This window comes from Salmo salar, chromosome 20, assembly GCF_965601325.2.
Source record: "Salmo salar chromosome 20, fSalSal1, whole genome shotgun sequence".
NCBI classification, from domain to species: Eukaryota; Metazoa; Chordata; class Actinopteri; order Salmoniformes; family Salmonidae; genus Salmo; species Salmo salar.
The window spans coordinates 24,901,316-24,928,378 of record NC_138310.1 but is presented as its reverse complement, the minus strand read 5'-3'; the positions used below and the strand labels follow the sequence as shown (position 1 = coordinate 24,928,378).

General features: G+C 43.4%; 1 protein-coding gene across 1 annotated transcript in view; it reads left to right on the top strand.

Annotated features, from left to right (window-relative positions):
* Window positions 1–7,776: 7,776 nt before the first annotated feature.
* LOC106579837 (vinexin) overlaps window positions 7,777–27,063 on the top strand; it is a 34,219-nt gene continuing 14,932 nt past the window's right edge. The window contains exons 1-6 of the mRNA XM_082966848.1: window positions 7,777–7,886; window positions 17,543–17,795; window positions 18,868–19,062; window positions 20,127–20,205; window positions 20,731–20,867; window positions 21,601–21,664. Coding sequence (XP_082822974.1) covers window positions 17,784–17,795; window positions 18,868–19,062; window positions 20,127–20,205; window positions 20,731–20,867; window positions 21,601–21,664 — 487 coding nt within the window. The 5' untranslated portion in view covers window positions 7,777–7,886; window positions 17,543–17,783. The remainder of the gene's footprint in view (window positions 7,887–17,542; window positions 17,796–18,867; window positions 19,063–20,126; window positions 20,206–20,730; window positions 20,868–21,600; window positions 21,665–27,063) is intronic.

The following is a 27,063-nucleotide window of genomic DNA, read 5'->3' as shown; positions in this document are numbered from 1 at the left end:
TAATGTCCATGGACATTTTTCTCTTTTGTAGGGTATGGTGGGCCCCTCAAAAGCATTTTGAAACGGGCCCCAAAATCGCTAACCCCAACACTAATCTTAGCTTCATGTCAACACCCAGGCTCAACCTTAACCATAACCATAACCCTAAACCCTAACCCATAATTCCTACTTTAGGCAACGTTGAAAATTATGTTGGGTTAATACTTAATTTGACCACTAAGTGGCAGTGTTACACTGTTAATGAAGAGCTAGGCTACGCCTTCTAATTTTAAGAGGCAGATCACAGGCCCACAAGTTTAACATTCTAACAAAGCCACGACCAGTTGTGTGACTTGAGCCACATTGAAACCAATGCCATAACCCACTAAATATCAATCTCTTATACACCTTTATTCTTAATTTATGGTTGGTGTGACTCAGCTGATGGTAAGGTGACATGATGCTGGAAGCCTGGAACAGTTGGTTTTCTCTCATGAGGAGATAATGTGGAGGGAGGGGAACAGAGAGGGTTGTTGATCTCACGGCACAGCCAGGCTGTTAAATATTTATCTTGGATGGTAGAGCAGAGCTGGGTTGCAGTCAGGACAGAGAGAGATAGAGAGAGCCAGAGAGAGGAGGAATCCACTAGTCCACCATGGGCCTGAAGAATATCTGAGGACTGAGTCAGACACTGGGAAAGACAGAGGGGCGAGCCAGCCTCTCTACCACAGGTTGTCAGGAATAACAACAAAACTAAGGAACTCTGTGAACCGAAACAGGAGGAATAGCTTTGTACCTGTACTGTAAGTACACTTTCTGGACCAGATTATCTCTACTTCTACACAGGTTGTTTATGTTGAGAAACAGGTTGTTAATACTGCTGTCATAACAGCTGTCATTACAACAGTTTAAACGTAATTTCTCCAACCACTACCACATTCCATGAGTTTCTTGTTCTTCAGCATGTTTGATATTCTAAAGTAGAAAGCAGTTACCAATGTGTCCACTTTACACTGCTGTCCTGCTACATACTACAGTACTTTCCTCTGCAACACACTAATTCCCAAACTGGGTGGGCAAGAGAGGCCTGCCTTTGCAGCATGGGGATGACTGCTTTTGGAGCAGACCATGGAAACACTGATTCCTCTCCTCCAGCTTTGGGCATGTGTATATAATGTAAATGTGTGACTAAGTGTGTTAGCGTGAGCCCAGGTCTGTATTTTGAATTTGTGTATTCGTGCAGAGATAGCAACCCTAGCAGGGTATTCATTGCTTTGTGTCAACTTACATTATGACTCAAGGTTTAGTTTAGCAAATCTGCATCTCGTTCTCTCACACCAACCTTTTTTCAGAGCATTTCTTATTATTCTGTACGTAAATCCGAGACTCTCCATTTAGTATGATATGTTACGTTTCATATGGTATGTATTCATTTGTGGATGTCCATCACACATTTCGTATGATATGTTAAAAATTACAATTCGTATTGTATGCTACAAATTTGCAAAACGTATGATATTTTACGAATTCTAGCTAGGTGGCTAACATTAGCTAGGCTAGGGGTTAAGGTTAAGGTTGGGGTTAAGTTAGGAGTTAGGGGAAGGGTTAGCTAAAAAGGTTAAGGTTAGGGGAAGGGTTAGCTAAAAGGGTTAAGGTAAGGGTTAGGATTAGGGTTAGGGGAAGAGTTAGCTAACATGTTAAGTAGTTGCTAAGTAGCTAAAAAGTAGTAAGTAGTTGAAAAGTTGCTGATTAGAAAAAATGCTAAAGTAGTCCGTGATGAGATTCAAACTCTCAACATTTGGGTTGCTAGACGCTCGCGCAATACTCCCACCCATCCACCCCAACCAAGTAACCTTCTGTCTTTTGTAACCACACCAAACGTAACATATCATACTAATGCAAGTCAGATTTACATTTACTATGTTACGTCTAGTCTATGAGACCAGGCTGCTCACACAGGCCTTAGACTGTGAATGGAGCACCATGCTATTACTGGATCTATCTCAAACAAAAGTCTGTTTATTTAGATGGCTATGGAAATGGCCTCCTCGGTTCCTGCTCATGAAACACAAAAGGTCGGTGCCACTGAGGCTGTGCCTGCATGGGAATTTCTATTATTTCCAGCTGCAGATGGAAACTATTACAAAGTCACTGTATAGTGTAGTGGGGGGGGGGGGGGGGGGGGGCATGCTCAAACACACACACACACACACACACACACACACACACACACACACACACACATACATACACACATACAGTCACTCACTGACACATAAAAAAACCTTCAAACTCAAGCTCGCAGAAGATAAAAGACACTGTTGGCTGGAGAGAATGAGAAAGAGCAGCAGTGGTTCTCTCCCTCCCTCCTTTTTCTTTCTCAAGAACCAAGAACACCTCTCTACTCAGCCTGCACTGCTCTGTAAGTACATCTCTCTCTCTCTCTCTCTCTCTCTCTCTCTCTCTCTCTCTCTCTCTCTCTCTCTCTCTCTCTCTCTCCACACCAAGACTAAAAAACAGTTCATAATGTGAGACTCCCGCTCTCTCTCTTTTGCTCTATCACTTAGAGGACTGAAGAGATCAGGAGCGTAATGACAGGATTATACACTTGAACTGTGGGAACTGGAACTCTGTTTATCTTGAGTTCTCCATGTGTGTCAATTACTTTTTGTCTGAATATTGTAAAACAGTAACAGCCAAGTAGTTCTGGTAGAGTTCTAACATTTTGTTAGGGAGGAGCTATCTTTCACTGTATATGGTTGAGCAGATAGGAATCAGAACTCCACGGAAAAACAGGTTTCTGCTGTTTCCGTGGCTGTTGTTTTGGGCTAAGAGCTATGCTGAATGAAACCACTTCAGTACTGTACTTCTGGTTATGCTGTGCATGTTCATGTACACATACTGTATACGTTCATTTGTTCATTCGTTCATTCAACATGCCACTGTTTTATCATGATCATTTTGTTACCATACTGTATGTGAAGGGCTTACTAGTAATTTAACCATCATTTCCACTTCTATGGTTTTGGGGCTTGTTCTCTGTTTAGCTTGTTAAAAAAAAAAAAATGTACCCCCTTTTCTCTCCACAATTTCGATTTTGTCTCATCACGGCAACTCTCCAAAGGGCTCGGGAGAGGCAAAGGTCGAGTCATGCGTCCCCCGAAACATGACCCGCCAAACCGCGCTTCTTAACACCTGCCCGCTTAACTCGGAAGCCAGCCGCACCAATATGTCAGAAGAAACACTGTTCAACTGACTATCCAAGTCAGCCTGCAGGCGCCTGGCCCACCACACGGAGTCGCTAGAGCACAATGAGCCAAGTAAAGCCCCCCCAGCCAAACCCTCCCTTACACCGGACAACGCTGGGCCAATTGTGCGCCGTCCTATGGGACTCCCGGTCACGGCTGGTTGTGACACAGCCTGGGATCAAACCTGGGTCTGTAACGAAGCCTCAAGCACTGTGATGCAGTGCCTTAGACCGCTGCGCCACTCAGGAGGCCCTAGCTGGGTTGTTTTATCCTAGTAGTAGATGACCTTGAGAGCACCAAATGGATAATGATTATTCAGATTCTTCTTTGGGCAAACCGCCACAAGCATATCTTCCTGTGTCCATTCCTCTACTCTGATACTCAGGGTGCATAAGTGCTGTGCATCTTAGTGCTGATAGAGAGAAAGAAATAGAGGTTTCTTATCATAGATTAACTCTCAGAAGAGCATTCCCCTAAGGAGAGTCTAAGCAGAGGTATGCATGGGAATGGTTGGCTTCACCATCAGTCAGCATTATGGCTCATAGGGTTGGGAGATGGACCGACCGCTGTCACCAAAGGTTTGTGTACAAGTAAAACAAACCAACAACCCCCATGGTGCTGTTGTGTCCTTCTGAAAGGCATTGTAAGAACACTGTCACATTGTACACTGAGTGTACAAAATATTATCTTTCCATGACATATGCTGACCTGGTGAATCCAGGTTAAAGCTATGATCTCTTAATGATGTTACCTGTTAAATCCACTTCAATCAGTGTAGATGAAGTGGATGAGATGAGTCAAAGGCTTTTTAAGCCTTGAATGGATTGTGTATGTGTGCCATTCAGAGGGTGAATGGGCAAGACAAAATATTTAAGTGCCTTTGAACGGGGTATGACTGTGTCAAGAACTGCAATGCTGCTGGGTTCTCACCTTCAGGTTTCCCGTGTGTATCAAGAATGGTCCATCACCCAAACAACATCCAGCCAACTTGACACAACTGTGGGAAGCATTGGAGTTCAAATGTGCTAGCATCCCTGTGGAATGCTTTCAACACCTTGTAGAGCCCATGCCCAACGAATTAAGGCTATTCTGAGAGCAAAAGGGAGTGCAACTCAATATCAGGAAGGTGTTCCTATTGTTTTGTCCACTCAGTGTGTGTCCGGCTGTATGGGAGACAATGATGATCATTTAGGCTGTATGGGAGACAGTGATGATCATTTAGGCTGTATGAGAGACAGTGGTGATCATTTAGGTTGTATGGGAGACAGTGGTGATCATTTAGGCTGTATGGGAGACAGTGGTGATCATTTAGGCTGTATGGGAGACAGTGGTGATCATTTAGGCTGTATGGGAGACAGTGGTGATCATTTAGGTTGTATGGGAGACAGTGGTGATCATTTAGGCTGTATGGGAGACAGTGGTGATCATTTAGGTTGTATGGGAGACAGTGGTGATCATTTAGGCTGTATGGGAGACAGTGGTGATCATTTAGGCTGTATGGGAGACAGTGGTGATCATTTAGGTTGTATGGGAGACAGTGGTGATCATTTAGGCTGTATGGGAGACAGTGGTGATCATTTAGGCTGTATGGGAGACAGTGGTGATCATTTAGGCTGTATGGGAGACAGTGGTGATCATTTAGGTTGTATGGGAGACAGTGGTGATCATTTAGGCTATATGGGAGACAGTGGTGATCATTTAGGCAAAGGTCACCTAAGGATAAACCAGCTGAACTGACAGTTTGTCACGTCCTGGCCAGTATAAGGGTTAATTGTCATTTTAGTTTGGTCAGGCGGTGGCAGAGGGTATTTGTTTTATGTGGTTCAGGGTGGTGTGTTAGTTAGGAGGGCGTTTGATTTATTATTTCCGGGTTTTGAGTTATGGCCTATGTTGATGTATTTCTATGTGTAGTCTGGTTGATCTATTTCTATGTTGAGTTAATTGGGGTGGACTTCCAATTGAAGGCAGCTGTGTGGTGTTGCCTTTGATTGGAAGTCCTATATTAGTTGGGTGTGTTTGTCTGTGTATTTGTGGGAGATTGTTCTGTGTTTAGCCTTGTGCCTTGCCAGACTGTCTGTTGATCGTGCGTGCTCTTGTTTGTTATTTTTGTACGTTCATTATGAGTTAATAAACGTCAAGATGAGCTTGCTGCGTTTTGGTCCTCCATTACCAACGATAACCGTGACACAGTTTTTATATTAAACGTCTTTCAGTGTTCAGCAATACTTAGTATAATACTACAATACTTATAATAGGATTATACTACTAGGTATTAAATCTTAAAGGCTTGATGGAAACCAAATAGTTCCTTTTATGGGCAGTTTTGATTGTTTAATTCCAAATGCATGATTCATTTTGCTATATATTCAGATACTGTAGTCTAGTGCTTTACTAGGAAATGTTTTTCCTAAGCAGTAGTAAAAGTATGCAGCCTATAGCCATCATCAAGTGAGGTAGTTCACTGGTATGTGATAGAGATTTATGTTGTGATGTATTTACTCACTTGGCTTGGCATTTGGGATTTTAATGACCCACACGATTGTTTCATAGAAACATCCTGGAATATCCAGGAAAATACCACTGAGGTAGGACAGGGTTTGATAGAAACATACTGGAACATCCAGGAAAATACCAATGAGGTAGGACAGGGTTTGATAGAAACATACTGGAACATCCAGGAAAATACCACTGAGGTAGGACAGGGTTTGATGGAAACATACTGGAACATCCAGGAAAATACCACTGAGACAGGACAGGATTGAATGGGTTTTGCTGCAGGTGAAAGTTGCTAGGTGGGATTTACCAGTCTGGTACAGAGCTTGAGAGTGGCTAGGGTTAACTTATTAGGATCCCATCACTGTTACAAAAACCATGCTATGAACTCAGTGGGATAGTGAAACAAGCTACAGTTCCCATCTCTCCAAATATAGTATTTCTCATTGGAGGGAGGTACAGACAAGATGACAGTGAGAGAGAAAGATATGTATGTGTATAGGGGAGAGAGAAGGAGAGAAGAGTTAGGGGGGGTGTTTGTGAGAGAGGTGCTGGGTCCTCGGCCAAAGCAGCGATCACCTCTTGCACCTCATTGAGCCACAGAGTGACAGGGTGCAGGATTGGGTCACAGCGGGGGACTGTGCCTGCCTGACTTCCCTAACTGGGACCTATAGCCTCCTCCACTACAGGCCAAACTATCCAGAACCATTTCTTCTCCTAGGGCTGAAAAACTCTGCTTCCTTTAGCAAAAACAACCTCCAGAAAAGGGGTGCAGACTCAATAAGTAAATACTGCCTGGTATTTGCCTGAGTTTCACTGTCCCAAGCCAGACCGCTGAAGGATTAAAAAAGAGTTGACTCTTTCAATTCCAACCTGGAACTGGCCAAGGAGAGGGGCTTACACGCACGCACGCACGCACACACACACACACACACACACACACGCACACAGCTTATCAAATCATTTCTAGTTTATAGCTGGTCTGTCTGGAAGGTTAAAGTGCAATAAAGGTGAGTGGACTACCACCTGCAACGTGGAACGTGTAAAGGTTAACTCAGTACCTGAGAAACATGTGACAGAAACATTTATGTCAGCATACAAAACTTCAGGGTTTAATACAGTTTCTCTCCATTGGCAAACACTGCAGACAAACTGGAGAACCCAGTCTTAATTTTCCATGTATGGTAGAGAGAACAACTAAGGAATATGAGAGTGTGCTTCTCTCTTCACTTTAACACAGTATAGTGCCATGATGTACTGTAATATCTCATGCACTTGATGTATGGGCTGTGTGCCCCAAGGGCTAAATATTATGAAAGGCAAATTAGATATTTGAAAACAGAATGGCTGAAGCATATTAAAATGGATTCACCTACCCTCACATATAGTTTATCTTTAGTCATCGTACTAACGTGCTGTAGTTGGATATCAGGGATGTGTGGAAGGGCGGGGGATGTGAGAGAGACCAGCTCTGTCTGTCTAGGGTCTAGTGGTGGCTCCAGTGTCAGTAGGATACATGGGGTGGACCCCCCAAAAGACTAATGATGCCAGAGGATCATCAGAGAACCCTCCTGGACTGAGAGAGCTCTTTCTCTCCCCTCCCCTCCTCTCTACTCCCATCCCTTTGACTGGCCAGAGACCTGGCCTGTATGTGCCCCCAGAACAGACACAAACAAACAGCAGCACAAAAGAGAGGGAGTCATGGGAGAGAAAGCGACAGAGAGAGGGGTGTGTGATAGTGTGGGGTGTTGGGGAGGTGGAGGTGATGAACTATTTGCATTCCCCTTTGGTTAACACTGCGCTGTGAAATATCACCTTATCACAACAATGGGCCCTCTTCATTGAAGGAGCCCCACACTGACAAGCCAAGAGGAGGGTGCCTTTTGAACACGGCCCAGGGGTTGCCATGGCTACGCCTGTCAACCGGGAAGTCCTTCACAGGCGGAGCAAGTCCAGAGAGAGAGAGAGAGAGGGACGGAGGGAGGGAGGGAGGGAGGGAGGGAGGGAGGGAGGGAGGGAGGGAGGGAGGGAGGGAGGGAGGGCGGGCGGGCGGGAAAGAGAGAGCACGAGTGGAGACTGACTGCCCACAACATATTGGGCTTACATGCACCACGGAGCAGACAGGACTTTGAGAGGTGTGTTGTTCCCTGGGATTCTGCTTCAGAGGTGAGTAGCCTACATTTTTCCTATGATGAGGCAGTACTGTAGGATGACATAGCATTAGATACACTTGTCCGATATAGCCAGACAGATATTTTGCACTAACTATGTAACTATGTAATCACGTGGTTGTGCTAGGTTGTGCTTTGCTCTGTTTTTATTGAGGAGTTGATTAACCTGCCTGTCGGCCTGTCTGCTCCTTGCTTGCTTCACAGGATTAGTGAGGCAGACTTCCCCAGGAATTTGTCAGTGTTTTTTTTTTTTTAGAGACTCTCAGTAAACTGAGAGGATGGCCATACAGCGAGACCCAGTACAATATAAATATACTTACGTTAAGGCTGTCTCATTCTGACAAAAGAGGCTGTTTTATTCTGCTACCCTCAGTGATGACGTCAATGCTGTGATTTAGGAACTGTCCTAGAGTAGCAGTCTGAGTTGTGGCATGTGGATGATTGTGTGGAGGAGAGGAGAGGGCAGCTCTGAGGCACCCCCTGTCACATTACAGGAACACAGAGGGTGGGCATGAGAGGAGGGGGCTGTGCTATTATGGTTGGTACTCACTGCTCTGCCCACGGGTTTGGAAATACTGTACTGTAATCATGGGGGCTTTCTTATTAACTCTGTATAGAGGTGTGATTCCCATGATGTGACACATGTGGAAATAAACATCCCTGTCAGGGACACTTCCCTGGGACACTAACACAGGGCCCACTGGCTCCAGACTTGTTCACCCTTTACCTTGGGGGTTATTGTGGATGTCAGGAGGATTTCTACACCCTGCACTGATCCTCTTGGAGCTCTTCTGAGATCTCTCTTGCTCCATCACCACAGCCTATACTCACTCTGATTTAAAAAAAATTATAATAGTCATAATTACAAAAATAAAGGTGTGTAAAGGCTGAACTACCTTGCATAGCACTGCATGAGCCCTAATGTGAGTACAGTAACCTCCCTGAAAACGCCAAACACTCTCTGGTTCAGCAGTCATATTATTAGCGGCCCCCTCAAAGTGAGGCTATGGTATGTCTGATGAAGAGCATCTAATCCAGCAGGGAACATGTAGTATCTCCATTGACAAGTAACACTGAAGCCATGTCTCCCCCAAGCAGCAGACTGAGGGGAGGGATCACCATACAAGGAGGCAGAATAGTTTCCTTCTGATAAATGTGTGTATCGCTCAATAAACGCATGTGATAAACAGGCCGGGTCCAGGTCCTTGTATGGTCTACGGCTGTGTGTTCACATGGGCCAAGTTGCAGTCTGGAGACAAGGCAGGAGTGTGTGATTAACCTTGTAGGATACTTTAGAGAACATCTTTATAATAACAACCTGATGATGAGTCACCCCTCAGGTCTTTGAAAAGGATTTGCGATGATCTTACATCCTGTTCAAGCTAAAATATATTGACGGTCTTTTCAGGTTTAAGGCTTTCACACGAAACTTATCCCCTGGAATTTACTACATTGTGTGAGCTTATTTGATAAGGCATTACCTGACTCCTACTCATCTGGTGAGCAGTTGTGCAAGACCAGACATGGCCCATTGGGCACAGATGTCAGTTTTGATTTAGATTTGATTGAGTTTTCAACTAACTGGAATTCATTGTGAAATCAACAAAACATTTAATGTCATTGGATTTAGGTTAAAAGTTGGGTGAAAAAAAGACAAAATGCCCTTACGATGATGATTTGTTGAAAATCCAATCCGTTTTCCACGTTGATTCAATGTCATCACATAGAGTTTTGGGGTTGAAATGATGTGGAAACATAGTTGATTCAATCAGTTTTTGCCCAAACGTAAAATAATATATATATATATATATTTCCATTAAAGGATACATGCAGATGAAGGGATCTTTATGCTGTCTGATATTAAAGAAAACCCAGATGTTTTCAGGACCTGTATTGCACTACACTACAGGAACACACAAACAAACAAAATGACCACCTTAAGCAGACATGTCTGTGTTTTGGTCTGTCCTTATTAGTCTAACTCTGAGCAGGACTTAGATCCGTTCTCATGGCTGGGAACAACATTATGGAGTCAATGATTAACCTGCTCCTTCTGCTAAACACAGCCCCACACACAGAGGCCAATGGAGGTGGTCAGTCATAGAAATACAATGAATAGAGAGGATGTTTCTACTTTGATTAGTTGCGTGCACTTTTTTAGGTGTCAAATCGAGTTATCCATAAAGTGACTTTGCACGCCAATTTCACTATACTCAATCTATGATACTAGTGATGGGGGATACAGTAACATATTGTGATATTATAAAAATGTTTTGCTAGATAGTGTTAAATAGGGCTAGTCAGATGTACCTACACCAAACTCCTGTATTTTCTTATAGCCTGTTCTCTATCTTCTTTTAAATAGTGAGCCAACATGTTTTCAGCACTTTTATTTCCATGACTGATCAAAACACATTTTCTCATACTCTCTCTTTTCTCTCATACTCTCTCTTTTCTCTCATACTCTCTTTTCTCTCACACTCTCTTTTCTCTCATGCGCTGTCTTCGGAACATCAAATTGCAGTATCGAATCGCAATACATATAGAATCGTGAGAATTGCACTACATATCGCATCAGCACCTAAGTATCGTGATAATATTGTATTGTGAGGTCCCTGGCAATTCCCAGCCCTATATGATACTTCCATGAACTGAGTTTCGAGTTTGAGTTTCGTCCATTCTCTTTCAAGCTGAAAAATGTTTCCATGAGGTTTGGCATGAAGACAAGTTTTTCTATTGTTATTCCAACTGACTGTAGACTCTCCCTCTACCCTGCTGGGGCCCTGGCAGGCTGCCTGTTGTGGTGATACTGTTGGTAGCAGAAGTTCAGGGGTCGCCACCGCGACAACCAGAACAACAACTTATGAGGTGTATTTTGTCGCTGTCCTGACAACCATACTCCCTGGAGAACAATGCAATGGATGAGGAGTTGGTGGAGGTGATGTGGAAGAGGTCAGAGTTGGGCCGAGTCACAGGAAAATTCCCACTGAGCACAGATGTCATTTCAACGTCTAGTTTTGATTTACAATTGGTTGAGTTGTCAACTAACATGAATTCAATGTGAAATCAACAATACATTTCACCATGGATGTAGGTGAAAACTTGGGTGAAGAAAAGATAACATTGCCTTTTTATTTAACTAGGCAAGTCAGATAAGAATAAATTCTTATTTACAATGATGGCCTACTTGTAAAGCCCCCGCGGCCAAACCCTCACCTAACTCGAACAACGCTAGGCCAATTGTGCACCACCCTATGGGACTCCTGATCACGGCCAGTTGTGATACAGCCTGGAATCAAACCCGGGTCTGTAGTGACGCCTCTAGCACTGCGATGTAGCGCCTTAGACCACTGCACCACTTGGGAGCTTGCACCACCTTTAGACTGATGACTTTTTCCAAATCCAATCAGTTTTTCACATTGATTCAATGTCATCATATTGAATGTTTTTGTTGAAATTATGTGGAAACAAAGTTGATTCAACCAGTTTTTGCCCAGTGGCCTCCTACAGCAGAGAAGAGGAGGAGATGAGCAGAGGAGAAATCTGGGTGACAGAGAAACAGAGTGCCAACTCATTTTTCATGAGATCATCCTATTGCAACACTTGACCATAAAAAAATACTGGTGCTTAGAGAAATCCTGTTGTGAAACACCTTCTTGTAATAAAAGTTATTTATGGGATTGAAGATTAAAGCAAATATATGAAAAATGTCCCCGTACGTTATCGGCTAGGATGAAAGCTAATATAGTCCAGTGATGTACTGTGAGGTCGTTGGCTGTGTAGGCACTTTCAGGGTTTTCCAAACTCGGTCCTCGGGACCCCATGGGTGCACGTTTTGGTTTTTGCCCTAGCACTACACAGCTGATTCAAATAATCAACTAATCATCAAGCTTTGATCATTTGAATCAGCAGTGTAGTGTTAGGGCAAAAATCTAAATGTGCACCCCTTGGGGTCCCGAGAACTGAGCTTGGGAAACGCTGCACTAGCTATTATCAAAGACAGATTTACTCACAAAAAACCTTGATCAACCATACGACAGATCGCTCCAACAACCAGAGTGACATAGGCAATTAACTGAGATTGACAAACAATTTTCACCAAATGTAAATACCAATGTAGCAAAGATAGTGTACACAAGCGATAGCCGACGATGGCGTCATATTTTATATCATCCAACGAAATGAAACACTGCTTAACTCAGCTCAGCCATAGACCGATGTAACATCCACAGTTACAACCAAACAACTAATAGGTGTCACTAAAATACCAATATATGGACACATTTAATCAGAATAATTTACAACACAAACTCCATAGGCTTTCACAACATGCACACACACACACAAACACACACACACACACACACACACACACACACACACACACACACACACACACACACACACACACACACACACACACAAATAATAATTATATTATTATGTGAAATATTATTACACACACATATATAATAAGATTCTAACAAAATGTCCAACAATCAAAATGACTGAAAAATGCAATTCAAAACATCACAAAAGTGTCTCATCAAAACAAAATTTGAGCTTGATTAATCAAATGCATCAAAGGGATGTTGTCAAATCAAAGCAAATTTTATTTGTCATGTGCGCCGAATACAACAAGTATAGACCTTACCGTGAAATGCTTACTTAAAAGCCCTTAACCAACAATGCAGTTCTAAGAAAATAGAGTTAAGAAAATATTTACTAAATAAACTAAAGTATAAAATAAAAAATAAATAAAAAGTAACGCAATAAAATAACAATAATGAGGCTATATTCAGGGGGTACCGGTACCGAGCCAACGTGCGGGGGTAAAGGTTAGTCGAGGTAATTTGTACATGGTGGTAGGGAAAAGTGACTATGCATAGATAGTAAACAGTGAGTAACAGTAGTGTAAACAGGGAGTACAGTCGTGGGTGAACCCGGAGGCCCCAGTGCACAACTAAGCAAGAGGACAAGTACATTAGAATGTCTAGTTTGAGAAACAGATGCCTCACAAGTCCTCAACTGGCAGCTTCATTAAATAGTACCCGCAAAACACCAGTCTCAACATCAACAGTGAAGAGGCGACTCCGGGATGCTGGCCTTCGAGGCAGAGTTGCAAAGAAAAAGCCATATCTCAGACTGGCCAATAAAAAGAAAAGATTAAGATGGGCAAAAGAACACAGACACTGGACAGAGGAACTCTGCCTAGAAGGTGCAGTATAGTGTCCATTTGTCAGACTGTTTTCCTTGCTCGCTAGCTTTGTTCAGTTCAAGGGATGCAAGTGCCAAATTATGTACACACGCCCAAATGTTTAGTTAATATGCATGCACAAAATCTGAAATCGGCTCAATGCAACGAAGGAAGCTAGGCAAAGCAGCGAGGCCTAGTCAAAAGTGACTGGAGTCAGGAAAGACCACTCCCGACAACAATTTGAATGGATTTGAATGGAAGGCATGCATACCTTGACACCTTTCCTATGGTTTTGTAGCATTCTTAGCACATTTTCTGATTTTGAGCCTAAAAACCACCAGAAACATTGGGAAAAAACATTAGATAACAAAAATAATGATAAAAAAATATACAATTATATTTTCTATTTGGCTTTTCATAACAGTTTTTTTTATTTGATTATCACAGCATTGCTTGCCCTGCCTACCCTGATTGCACGTCACTGATATAGTCATACAGCAGCTTTGCTGTTAGTTATCGAGTCGGTTCCTTGACCTATGTAACTGTGCGTCTCCATTCTATTCAGTTACACCGTTGCTATTCTGGGCCGTGAGGGAAACGTCCCATAGATTTCCTGGGAATCAGCAGCAGGGAGTGGTGAAGTTCAGTGACCCCATGCTGACTAACACTGCATCATAGTGCACTGTTACTGTAACTAACACCACCTCCTACTTCCTCTCTCTCTGCAAAGTACAGTAGTCTGTTGTCTCAATCTAATTAGTCTACTGGTCTCTACTGATCTCTGTATCTGTATCTAACATCTGAGTTTGTGAACCATTATCTCATTAAATGGACAACTGCTTATGTATTAAAGGTAAAGTCACGTTTATTGACTACCCCATTCTCTTGAAATGTGAGTCTATTGCAAAGCATCTGGCAAAGTTCAAAGGGACTAAATGAGTTCCATTGAGCAGAGATGTGTGAGGCCATGTGAGAGGGATTACCACACAGACATCCTCCCTGTCTCCTATTGTCATATTTATTCAATTATCTATCCTCTTTCCTTGTCCCAAAGCAGCCTGGTTGTTTCCCCATAAGGCCACAAGGCAGATGCTGGAAGACATGGTGAGGGCATTACACAAGGCACACTGCAGCTCTAGCAATCTGACATAAGATATTGCATGTGTGAGAAATGTCCAAAATGAATAGAGCATTCCAAATTATACCTGTGTGTCTTAATCATGGTATCCAGAGTACAAGAAACATCTTGGACATCAAAGTCAAGTCGACAGACTCTGACATTCCTCACTAGTAGTAAACCAGCCCTGATCTTGGATTTTCAACCCTATATGGTATACTAGACATGATGAGCTTTGCAGGTGTTTATTATTCATATATACAGTATATTGCATTTAGATTAGTAGAATTGTATCTGACTTTGTTTAATACTGTTGGAGGAATCTGCTCCATGTGAAAGAGATAGTCATGGTATTTGAACGTTAGTAATCAGATAAGAATGTGTGGGGTGTCCAAAGTAAACATATCCCAGGGGGAGAAGCAAGGTTCTGGAGCAGGATATTTTGCCAGATATCACAGCTGATTTTGCCTTATTAGGCTGGATCATGTTTGGTGCTCTATGAGTGGTAATATGTGTAGCTCTGGCTGATAGAGTTAGACCTCCATCCTCCATCCAGACTAATTTAGGTAATGAGAATGGTGGAGGCCAAATGCACAGACAAAGGGAGAAGCATTTTTTGTGTGCTTCTAATGCATACTGATGGAGATACTTCTACCTATGATTTTATATTTTAAAGGCCCAGCGCAGTCAAAAACGTGATATTCCTGTTTTATATATATTTCAACACTATGAGGTTGGGGTAATACTGTAAAATGGTGAAAATGATGATAATGCCCTTTTAGTTTGAAAAGACTGCCTGAAATTTCAGCCTGTTTTGGGATGGAGTTTTGGTCTGCCTGGTGACATCACAAGTTAATAAAGTTATTGCTTGAGAAATTGCTCTTAGCTAAGAAGCTATTTTTTATTTATTTTTGACCATTTTAATTTGAAAACAATCACAATACAGTACTTATGATTTGATATTGAGATAAAAAACCACTGCATTGGATCTTAAAGTTGTTTTTGTTGTGATGCCAAAGATACTAAAAGTACCTCGGCTGGAATTCTTTCAAACCTGCAGTGAGGAAGCGATATTGTTACAGCCATAATTGGAAGTGCATTTGAAGTAATGTGGTGAATCAGAAAATGTTAAAGGATACTATTCTAATGAACACATGAATTTTTGCAGTGCATAAGTTATGTATGTCTATGCAGTATGCAGTGTGGGTGGGTGTGCCACAGTGGCTGTTTCACTGAATCCCGCCCTTACAGCAGATATTGTAATGGTGTTCTGTTGTGAACTGAGAGGACGTTTGTCTGCAGCTGTTTTCTTACAAAGTCTGTAACAAAACAGTCAATGCATGTTGATCCCCCTCTTCATGTATCATGATTAGATGAGTCTCTCCAGCTATAACACAATGTATAATATTTATACATGAAAAGAAGAAATAAGAGACAGCCCTATTGCTGCAGTGATTGACGTTGAGACATGAATGGCAGCAGTGTTTGGAACAAAAAGGAGCTCAATTGTTTGCTCTTTTGGAGTATTGGATTGAACAGTCCTCCTATGTGGAAAGATTATTTGTCCAAAATGCCAATGAATTACACGTCTAGTTATCCATCAGTGAGATGGGATCTCAGAGTGAACGTCAGCCCAAAGAGCACCACATACAGCCAGACCTGAGGGTTGTAACGGCCACAGAATCAAGAGAAACCAACATGATGTCAAACATCTATAATGCTGCCTGCCCTAAAGGCCATTGGAAGTGTGAATATTTATGTTGAAATACCACAGTGAAAACAACCAGAAAGCCTAACTGATTTACATTGTTGGCAAGTGTGATATACTGTTAAGGTGTCCCTCACATAAACATCATTACTTTTAGTGCAGTCTTAACATCTGTGTTGTATCTGAGCTGTAATGGTATTATTGTAGACAATGATCCCCCATTTCCCATATTTTCCCTCTTACGTAACCTGATTTATTTGGAGGTGATGAGTCAGAAAGAGTGACATCATTGTCTGGAACCAGAAACACTGATTGGATCTCTCTGCTACATTTGGTCTTGTGTTGTTGTACTGTACACAGACAGAGTGCATATATCTGTCTCTGAGCACTGACCATAATGATTACAGTCTGTAAAGTTACGGGCCACATGGAAAACCCATCAACCCAAATACTCTTGGACAGCTCTCAGCCTCGCCTGGCCAAGGCACAAGTCGGAGAAAGTTGATCTCAAATGGAAAGCCTTAATAATCACGTATCAATTCTCAAGTCCCTTGGTAGCAGTTGTAGATCTTTTCAGGTCTTGCGTTTCCATGCCAACCCTGTTATTATGGGCTTTTGGAGCCACTGTAGAGGAGAGGAAATGACCTCCCTTTGAGTCCCCAAGGCCTTTGATGTAGAAACAGCTAATCTGATTTTCCAAGGTGCTGGTGATTAGGACCTGACTTCAGCCTGACATGGCTCACTCTCTCCACGGTGGCCATTCCCACAGCTAGCTCTCTTTCACTCTATGTTATGGAAGAGTTAAGGGAGAGTTGTGACTCATGTTTTGAATGGCCTCTGCTGTGGTAACAGGGAAAGGAGGATAACAAACGTTCTCCTTTCAGAATGCCTTGACAGTGGGTTAATAGAACCCCAGTCAACTCAACTCATGACTTAGTTTTGATTTATGGACGAAAAGGTTGTTTGGCAGACAGACTAATGACTCAGAGATTAAATGTTAAATGTTCCATTGAAAAGAATGGTCTGTGGCATAGGATGAATCAATCAATCCCACAGAGACCCAACAAAGGATGTTACACATTAACATGCAATATAGACGTGCAACGTTTTCTAGACGGTAATGCTATTTTGATCTGGAATGCATTCACTCGTCTTTAGAGAACACATAATTCAGTATTGAATGCCTGCCTGCTCTTCTGCCGGGAATTGCATCAAAGTTCAGATCTCTGGGAGTGATGTTCGGCATTTATAAAATATTATCCAATAACTGAAGAAGTACAGTTTGTTGCATTGTAAGTGACTTTTATCAGTGCAGGCAGCTCCTGAGCTCTTTGGTCAGTCCCTTCCCACTGGGCACAGACGTCAATTCAATGTGTATTCCAGATTTGGTTCACAACAACATTGATTCAACCAGTGTGGGTTATTTGCCTTCAAAACGTGGACGTGATCCAACTAAAAGGCATAATGCAATTGTCTCTGGAATAAGAGGTAATTGACCATAAATCTGTTTGTCTCCTTTTAGGGTGTTGTGTAAGAGAATATGCTACCATGGTGTTCTCTGCATGTGAGTGATTTGATATCAATTATTTGCTCACCATCTAACCGGTATGTGTGTTTTGTTTATCACAGGTGAATACTTTGGCGTCAGAGACCAGCCAGGCTCATAACACGAAGACTTTGGCGTCAGAGACCAGCCAGGATCATAACACGAAGACTTTGGCGTCAGAGACCAGCCAGGCTCATAACACGAAGACTTTGGCGTCAGAGACCAGCCAGGATCATAACACGAAGACTTTGGCGTCAGAGACCAGCCAGGATCATAACACGAAGACTTTGGCGTCAGAGACCAGCCAGGATCATAACAAATGAAATGCAGTCTCAGGTACAGGCATTTTGACTCACAAAGTTCATTTAGGATTTGAGAGTAAAACTGACATCTTTCTCTAACTCCACATGAAGAGAGTTAGATTCTTAGTAGAACTGAATTCTATGAATAAACATATTCAGGCAGACCCAAAGTATTGAAGATTTGATAGAGATATTAAAAACAAATCGCTTTTGCTGTGTCAGAGACAATAATGTTTGAAGTCTGCCTTGGCAGAGTTGGCATGAACAGCATACAGAGAGGTGCCTTTTAAAGATGCTATACAACAAGGCAAAACAACAACACATGTAAGTTAGAATGAAAATAACAGCTTTTTACTGTATTTATAGGCTACAATTTCCATGAAAATGCCCCAGTCCTAGCTCCATAATGGTATCTCTCGGAATAGCTAGATACAGTTTCATCCTGTGTGAGAGGCACAAGAGCTTCCCATGACCCCCAGAGTCCACACAGAGAGAGCTGAAACGCTCCTTGTGGACTCAAACACGCAGGAGTAGGATAAGAGGGGCAGTGTTTGGCAGCAAGGAGGGAGGCTGACCAGTTGACACAGACATGTAGAGAGCAGGAGAGGGCTTTGGGAGAATCACTAACGCTGGTGCACTTTCACTGCGGTCAACATCAGCGACCCCTTTTCGACCCCCTCGGACTGGGCCACTCCCCCTAGTTGGAGAACACAAGGCCCAGCTGAATGGATGGTTAATGGGCTTATAATGGGCCTCTCCTGTTTCAGCCCCCTGCTCTAGGTCCTGAATGGGCCCTTTCTACAGCCTCTGCAAGGGAGATGATGAAGTGGGTGGAACAGCACATCCTTCTGCTGCTCTGCTTTAAATAAATGAGAGGCATTTTCACCAGGAGCCCCACTGTTAGGGTCAATTAATGTCCACATAAAAACAATGTTGTTAACAAGTTCACCTGACCTCCCTCAGAGAGAGAGCGAGAGCGAGAGAGAGAGAGAGAGAGAGAGAGAGAGAGAGAGAGAGAGAGAGAGAGAGAGAGAGAGAGAGAGAGAGCATTAACAACATGACATGGCTGTGTTTAGATGTAGTGATCAACTGCCTCTCTCCTGTAGCAACGTGTGGACATCCTGGACCATCTGAACGGCTCTCGTATCGTCTTCTCTGACGATGGCCCTCCCTCCAGCCAGCAGCATCACCTGTCCCCTCCAGACCTGACCCAGGAGGTGGTGGTCATCTCCCCGGGACTCCCCACCCCCCTTCTCAGCCCCTTCCGTTCCACAAGACTGCCACCCGTGGAGCTCATTAAGGCAAACAAAACTGTTAAGGAGATACACTTGGTTATTGTACAGATGTAGAATCTTAATTTGAGCCAATTTGCTACACCAGGAAAATAATCCTGCAGCAATAGGAAATGTGAATTATTATATGAATTATAATTAATGTACATTTATGTAGGGGTTGATACATTTTTCTTAAGGGAAAATCAAGTCTGACATTTCTAAGTGGAAATTGCAAACTTCAGAGGCCTTTTTCAACCTCAAATACACTACAGGTTTTAAATGTCCTGCATTGCAGGATAGTTCTCCCGAAACAGGGTGATGAAATTAAGATCTTTGGATGACCTTTGGGTGGTGGACCATTCTTGATAGACACAGGAAACTGTTGAGTGTGAAAAGCCCAACAGCACTTAAATATTTTGTCTTGCTCATTCACCCTCTGAATGGCACACATACACAATCCATGTCTCAATTGTCTCAAGGCCTAAAAATCCTTTAACGTGTCTTCCTCCCCTTCTTCTACACTGATTGAATTGGATTTAACAAGTTACATCAATAAGGATCATAGCTTTCACCTGGATTCACCTGGTCAGTCTATGTCATGGAAAGAGCAGGTGTTCCTAATGCTTTGTACACTCAGTGTAGATCACACGTTATATTGAGAGACAACGGCTCCTTTCTGTGGAATTGTCTAGTATCGCAGGTTCAGTGTTATGTCACTGGATTGGAATATATTGGATATTGATAGAGGACCTGAATTTGTGTTGGTTAATCCAATATATGATAATGTGTCCTGCACTACAGACTATTTCCACAGTTTAGTTTAGTTTATTAAGATCCCCATTAGCTCCTGCACATGCAGAAGCTCCTCTTCCTGGGGTCCACATAGAACGTACAAGCACACGACGAAGTACAGAACAGTAATAGACAAGAACAACATAAGATATTACATTTTTTGTATAAATAAAGAGTTATATATATATATAGGAAAGACACCAAGAGACAACAAAAATACTATTTACACACTATTCATATATACAGTCACATGCTCTCTGACTGTTAATATTTATATCAGACTTGATTTTCCATCTTAGGTCTCAGAGGTCAATGGGAGTGACCCTCTTACCGACCCTCTTCGTTTTGGATCGTACTATGGCCCTGCTCAATCAAATGGTAGGATTATAGTTTTCTTGAAATTATCATATAAAGCACTACAGTTTGAGTTTGATTTAAATATGTTTAAGTCATGAATGTGCAAAGTATTATGGGATCTTTGGTGGGAGAGAAGACAAAATACTCTGGAATTCCCTCAATGGAGACATGACTGATATGTGCTGTGGTCGCAGTCTGCAATCTTCTGCTAAAAGATTCTCAGAACTCTGTGTTTCAAATGTCAAGGCTTAATGTATATATAATATCTTTTTTATCATCAACTTTAATGAAGCCTTCACAATCATGTTATTATCACCCTAAAATGTATTATATGATGCAGGGTATTAACCACACATAAATAATACAATTGTTTCATAAATGAAAAATAAAACTCCATTTCACAGGTGGCACTCTGTGGCCACCCAGTGGCAATGGTGGTGAAGAAGGGTTGAATGTTCGTACTGCTACTCAGCTGAAATGTAATAGAAAAATGAGGACTGTTAGAATTGCTTTTGATAACAGATCTGTCCTGTCTTTCTGTAACAGGGGGTCTTTCTAATGGAGTCCAGACCAGGGGCTCTTCCACTCTGCCACGCAGGGTTGCTACAAGGGAGGAGCGCCTCATCAAGTTCTCTGGGATCGGCCCAGTGGATGAAACAGGGATGCCCATCGCCTCAAGATCAGTAAGATGAACTCAGACAGATAGCAGCATGCATAACCACACATAAAAGCATCTGCTAAGTAGCATATATTATTGTTATATATTATATTATATTATAACCATATATCGCCCTAGGGCCCAGACTTTTTCTTAATCTGGTCACGCAGATAATAAAAACTCCTTGGTACACTCAAACAGGTGTAGGATCTTAATTTGACCAGTGTTGTCGCAGCAAAAATAATCCTGCAGAAACAGGATTTAAACGTTTAGTCTATAATGTTGCTTGATTGATGGTTAGGCTATTAGCTGTCCAAAATGAGGCTACATGAAAAGTGTAATACTGTTAATATAATCCAGGCTGTATCACATTCGGCTGTGATTGGGAGTCCCATAGGGCTGCGCACAATTGGCCCAGCGTTGTCTGAGTTTTGCCAGGGTAGGCCGTCATTGTAAATAAGAATGTGTTCTTAACTGACTTGACTAGTTAAATTAAGGATAAATACAAAAATACATTTAAAAAATGTGTTATTGGGTGTTCTCAGTGAATTTATGTAAAACATGAAGCTCATCTGCATTTCCTGGCATACAGCAAAATTCTTAGCAACAAAAGAGTGGTCAAATTAAAATCCAACATCTGTAGTTGTCATTTACCTGGAGCCAAAATGTCCTCATTCATGTACTCTGAAACTTCTGAGAGCTTTTTCTCATATGTCTAACAAGATGTTTTGTCATGTTTCCTTCTTTTCTCACACCAGAGCGTGAACAAGCCCAAAGACTGGTACAGGAGCATGTTCAGGCAGATCCACAAGAAGCCAGAAGGTACGACTTCTCCTCCCTCTCACCTTCTCTCACACACACTCACACCAGCCCAGACAGAGAATTCCTTTCTATCAATGTCAGCCTCCAGAGAGCTGATCCAGAAGGCAGATTATTCCAGGGACAGGAGAACTCTCAAGATGTTTTGATATCTATACCCAATCATTCCAACTTATCTACAGTATCTCCACATATCTAGCCCCATCCTAAATGTATTCCTTCATACCAGTTCTTATATCCAGTTGTATATCAGTAGTCTATTTCTGGTTATGTGTCTGCTTGGTGGTATTGACAGGCAGCACTCAGGTTCTCAGAGTGACAGGACAGGAATGGCCAGGATGGAGTTTAAAACTGATTCTCAGGTGTCACCACTCTCCAGGCAGTTGGCTTTTAACCCACTACAGGTTTCACATCCACTGAGCCCTCCTGAGAGCAGTGTCTACTGTGCTGGTTCATTGTGCCATAGGCACCAACCTGATTAATGTGCAGGTGATGGATTCCTTTGGCAGAGTACAGAAAATATTTGCATTAGTCACATATCATAATTGCATTGGAATGTCACTAGGGCCCGATTCTGACTTAGGAAATTACGCCTTTCATAGGCACACCTTTCAGCCCTTCTCAGTAGTTGGTATTCAGACTTACTTCATGAAGGTGTGTAATGGGCTTTGCAGGTGTGGTTACCTTGCTCCGCTGAATAAATGTAATTGAACCGGTGATAACCCTCCCACTAGCTGGCCAACAGATTTTCTCATTGAGTTTTCATTCAATTGGGTTTTCAGTGCATTTATCTTAAGCCATCCCTTTAAATACGGTGTACCTTTAATTAGAATTTTGTCAACAGACTAGAATACATCGAGAGAACGGGTTCAGAAAATGTTTCAACACTAACTGTTAGATAAAAAAATGATCTGATCTTGTAGATTATATAGGCACATTTTGGGGTTAGGAAAGTAAGTAAGAATTTTAAAAAATTGTTTGGAGAGCCTTTACGCACAAAATATATTGATGAATCAAAGATAGTGGTTTGATTCCTTCTGAAAATGGCCATATTCCATTCTTTGACCCATGGTAATGTTGGAAGATTAGTGTACATAGCATTATAATAGGTAGAATAGTGTACAATAGTAGGCTATACACTCGTCTTGTCACGACTTCCGCCAAAGTTGGTGCCTCTCCTTGTTCTGGCGGCGTTCGACGTCACCGGCTTTCTAGCTGCCACCGATCTACGTTTCTTTTTCTATGTTGTTCTGTCTTGATTGTACACACCTGGTTCCCATTACGTTATAATTTATTCCCTATTTAACCCTCTGGTTCCCACATGGTTTTGTGTGTGTTTGCTCTTTGTTTAGTGTTCAAGACTTCTGTGAGCTGGTGTGTTTTTCCCTGCGTGGAAAATATTATTGTTGTTTCTTTTTCGAGTAAAGTACGTCTTTTACTCAGTTATTTGTCCTGCGCCTCACTCCGTCCTAACAGCTGCACACTGACACATCTATTGCCTGCACTAGCCATGGAACTGTGTGATCACACAGCCAAGTACTGCACCATGCGTCAGGTTCAAACTGTTACAGCTTGGTCTGCACTCCACTCATAACAATTAAATTAGCATATATATATTTTTTATATTATTAACTGTTACTAATGATCCTCAGCAACAACCACATGACCGTGATGGCATTTACAGAGGACGCAAAGGAAGTTAACTAAAACAATGTAATTAAATGGAATGATAAATTAGGCCTACTGTTGTTATTAGGCCTACTGACGGTCGGTACCGATAGTGGATAATATTTAACATGATAGAAACAGGAAACAGAGAAAGTCGGGGTAGTCTATAACTAAGACATTTTAAAGTGCCCATCCTTGCAAATTAAAAGACTGTACAATTTCAATTCAGCATAATGGCACAGCATTTCATAAACTTTACTGTGGGAAAGTTGATATGTTCATATGCTTCAGTTTGCTGCCATATGACTGGTTTCACATGTCTCCAGCAATTATAAGGTAAAATAGATCTAAAACAAGTGTCATTTATATTTACAATTCCCTTATCCAATCGGATTACTCATTTACATAGCTCTTGTCAATAGCTCTTATCAAGTTGTAAACTGCAGTGCATGGCGAATGCTGTTATTTCTATCAGAAAAAATTAAGTAGATGCTTTTTCTACCTGGAACCGGCAGATTGCTCGACGGTATCGTAAAGCGTCTGTGTGTAGCTGGTGAGATGAGTCAGGCGCAGGACAGTAGATAAGAGTAAAGAAAGCAATTTTACTCAAAATATATCACAATACACGTCGTAAATACAAGGCCACACGGACCGTAATACAAAAAACATTTACTCACAAACAAACATGGGGGAACAGAGGGTTAAATAATGAACAAGTAATTGGGGGATTGAAACAAGGTGTGTAAGACAAAGGCAAAACAAATGGAAAATGAAAGGTGGATCGGCGATGGCTAGAAGGCCGGTGACGTCGACCGCCGAACGCCGCCCGAACAAGGAGAGGGACCGACTTTGGTAGAAGTCGTGACAGTACCCCCCCTTGACGCGCGGCTCCAACAGCGCGCTGACACTGACCTCGGGGACAACCCGGAGGACGAGGCGCAGGGCGATCCGGGTGGAGACGGTGGAAATCCCACAGCAACGAAGGGTCCAAGACGTCCTCCACTGGCACCCAGCATCTCTCCTCCGGACCGTACCCCTCCACGAGGTACTTAAGGCCCCTCGCCCGACACCTCGAGTCCAGGATGGCTCGAACAGCATACGAGGGGGCGAAGGAACCTCCCGTACCTCAGACGACCAGAATCGTGGTGTTGCCCTGTGAGGGGGGAAGATCTGTCAGGAAGTCCACCGACAGGTGCGACCATGGCTGTTGTGGAACGGGTAGGGGTTGTGGGAGCCTTGCACTGGGCGCACACCGAGCAGGAGGAAACATAAACCCTCACGTCCTTGGCCAAGGTGGACCACCAGTACTTCCCACTAAGGCAACGCACCGTCCGACCGATGCCAGGATGACCAGAGGAGGGTGACGTGTGGGCCCAATAGATCAGACGGTCGCGGACAGCAGACGGAACATACAGGCGCCCCGCTGGACATTGAGGGGGAGTGGGCTCTGTGCGTAACGCCCACTCGATGTCCGCGTCCAGCTTCCACACCACCGGTGGCACCAGGCAAGACGCCGGAAGTATGGGACTGTGATCCATGGACCGCTCCTCTGTGTCATACATCCGGGACAGTGCGTCTGCCTTAACGTTCTGGGAACCTGGTCTGTAGGACAGGGTGAAAACAAAACGGGTAAAGAATATGGCCCACCTTGCCTGGCGAGGGTTCAGTCTCCTCGCCGCCCCGATGTACTCCAGATTGCGGTGGTCAGTCCAGATGAGGAAAGGGTGTTTAGCCCCCTCAAGCCAATGTCTCCATGCCTTCAGAGCCTTGACGACAGCCAACAGCTCCCGGTCACCCACATCATAGATTCGCTCCGCAGGGCTGAGCTTCTTCGAAAAGAAAGCACAGGGGCGGAGCTTTGGTGGCGTGCCTGAGCGCTGGGAGAGCACGGCTCCTATCCCAGCCTCGGACACGTCCACCTCCACTATGAATGCCAAAGAGGGATCCGGATGAGCCAGCATGGGAGCCGAGGTAAACAGAGCCTTTAGGTGACCAAAAGCCCTGTCCGCCTCAGCCGACAACTGCAGTCGCACCGGTCCCCCCTCCAGCAGTGAGGTAATGGGAGCAGCTACCTGACCAAAACCCCGGATAAACCCACGGTAGTAGTTGGCAAACCCTAGAAACTGCTGCACTTCCTTTACCGTGGTGGGAGTCGGCCAATTACGCACGGCTGAAATGCGGTCACTCTCCATCTCCACCCCTGAAGTGGAAATGCGATACCCTAGGAAGGAGACGGACTGTTGGAAGAAAATACATTTCTCAGCCTTGACGTACAGGTCATGCTCCAACAGTCGACCAAGCACCCTGCACACCAGGGACACATGCTCGGTGCGTGTTGCGGAGTATAGCAGAATGTCGTTGATATACACCCCTACACCCTGCCCGTGCAGGTCCCGGAAAGTCTCGTCAACAAAGGCCTGGAAGACTGATGGAGCATTCATCAACCCGTACAGCATGACGAGGTACTCATAGTGCCCTGAGGTGGTACTAAATGCCGTCTTCCACTCGTCCCCCTCCCGGATACGCACCAGGTTGCAAGCGCTCCTGAGATCCAATTTTGTGAAGTAGCGCGCCCCATGCATTGACTCGATCGCACTGGCAATGAGAGGCAGCGGGTAGCTGTACCTCACTGTGATCTGATTGATACCCCGATAGTCAATACACGGGCGCAGACCTCCATCCTTCTTCTTCACAAAAAAGAAACTCGAGGAGGCAGGTGAAGTGGAGGGCCGAATGTATCCCTGCCCCAGGGATTCGGAGACATATGTTTCAATAGCCGCCGTCTCCTCCTGTGACAGAGGATACATGTGACTCCTGGGAAGTGCTGCGTCTACCAGGAGATTTATCGCACAATCCCCCCGTCGATGGGGTGGTAATTGAGTGAGAGCCAAATCGGCATATTCTGAGGGGATGCGCACGGTGAAGACCTGGTCTGGACTTTCCACCGTAGTCGCACCGATGGAAACTCCCACACACCTCCCTGAGCACTCTCGTGACCACCCCTTGAGAGCCCTCTGTTGCCACGAAATAATGGGGTCATGACAGGCCAACCAGGGTAGGCCCAGCACCACGGGAAACGCAGGAGAATCAATAAGAAAGAGACTGACCCTCCTGCGTAACCATGCTTAGTGGAGCGGTGGCCTTCCTAGTCAGCCCTGACCCTAATGGTCGACTATCTAGGGCGTGCACAGCGAAGGGCATATCAACAGGAACAAGGGGGATCCCTAATCTATGAGCAAATGAATGGTCAATAAAATTCCCAGCTGCGCCTGAATCTATGAGCACCTTATTTTTTATTTCACCTTTATTTAACCAGGTAGGCAAGTTGAGAACAAGTTCTCATTTACAATTGCGACCTGGCCAAGATAAAGCAAGCAGTTTGACACATACAACAACAGAGTTACACATGGAGTAAAACAAACATACAGTCAATAATATAGTAGAAAAATAAGTCTATATACAAAGTGAGCAAATGAGGTGAAATAAGGGAGGTAAAGGCAAAAAAGGCCATGGTGGCGAAGTAAATACAATGTAGCAAGTAAAACACTGGAATGGTAGATTTGTAGTGGAAGAAAGTGCAAAGTAGGAATAGAAATAATGGGGTGCAAAGGAGCAAAATAAATTAATAAATACAGTAAGGGAAGAGGTTGTTGTTTGGGCTAAATTGTAGATGGGTTATGTACAGGTGCTGGGAAAACTCAGGAAATGTAATTAACACATACATGTGAGCAACA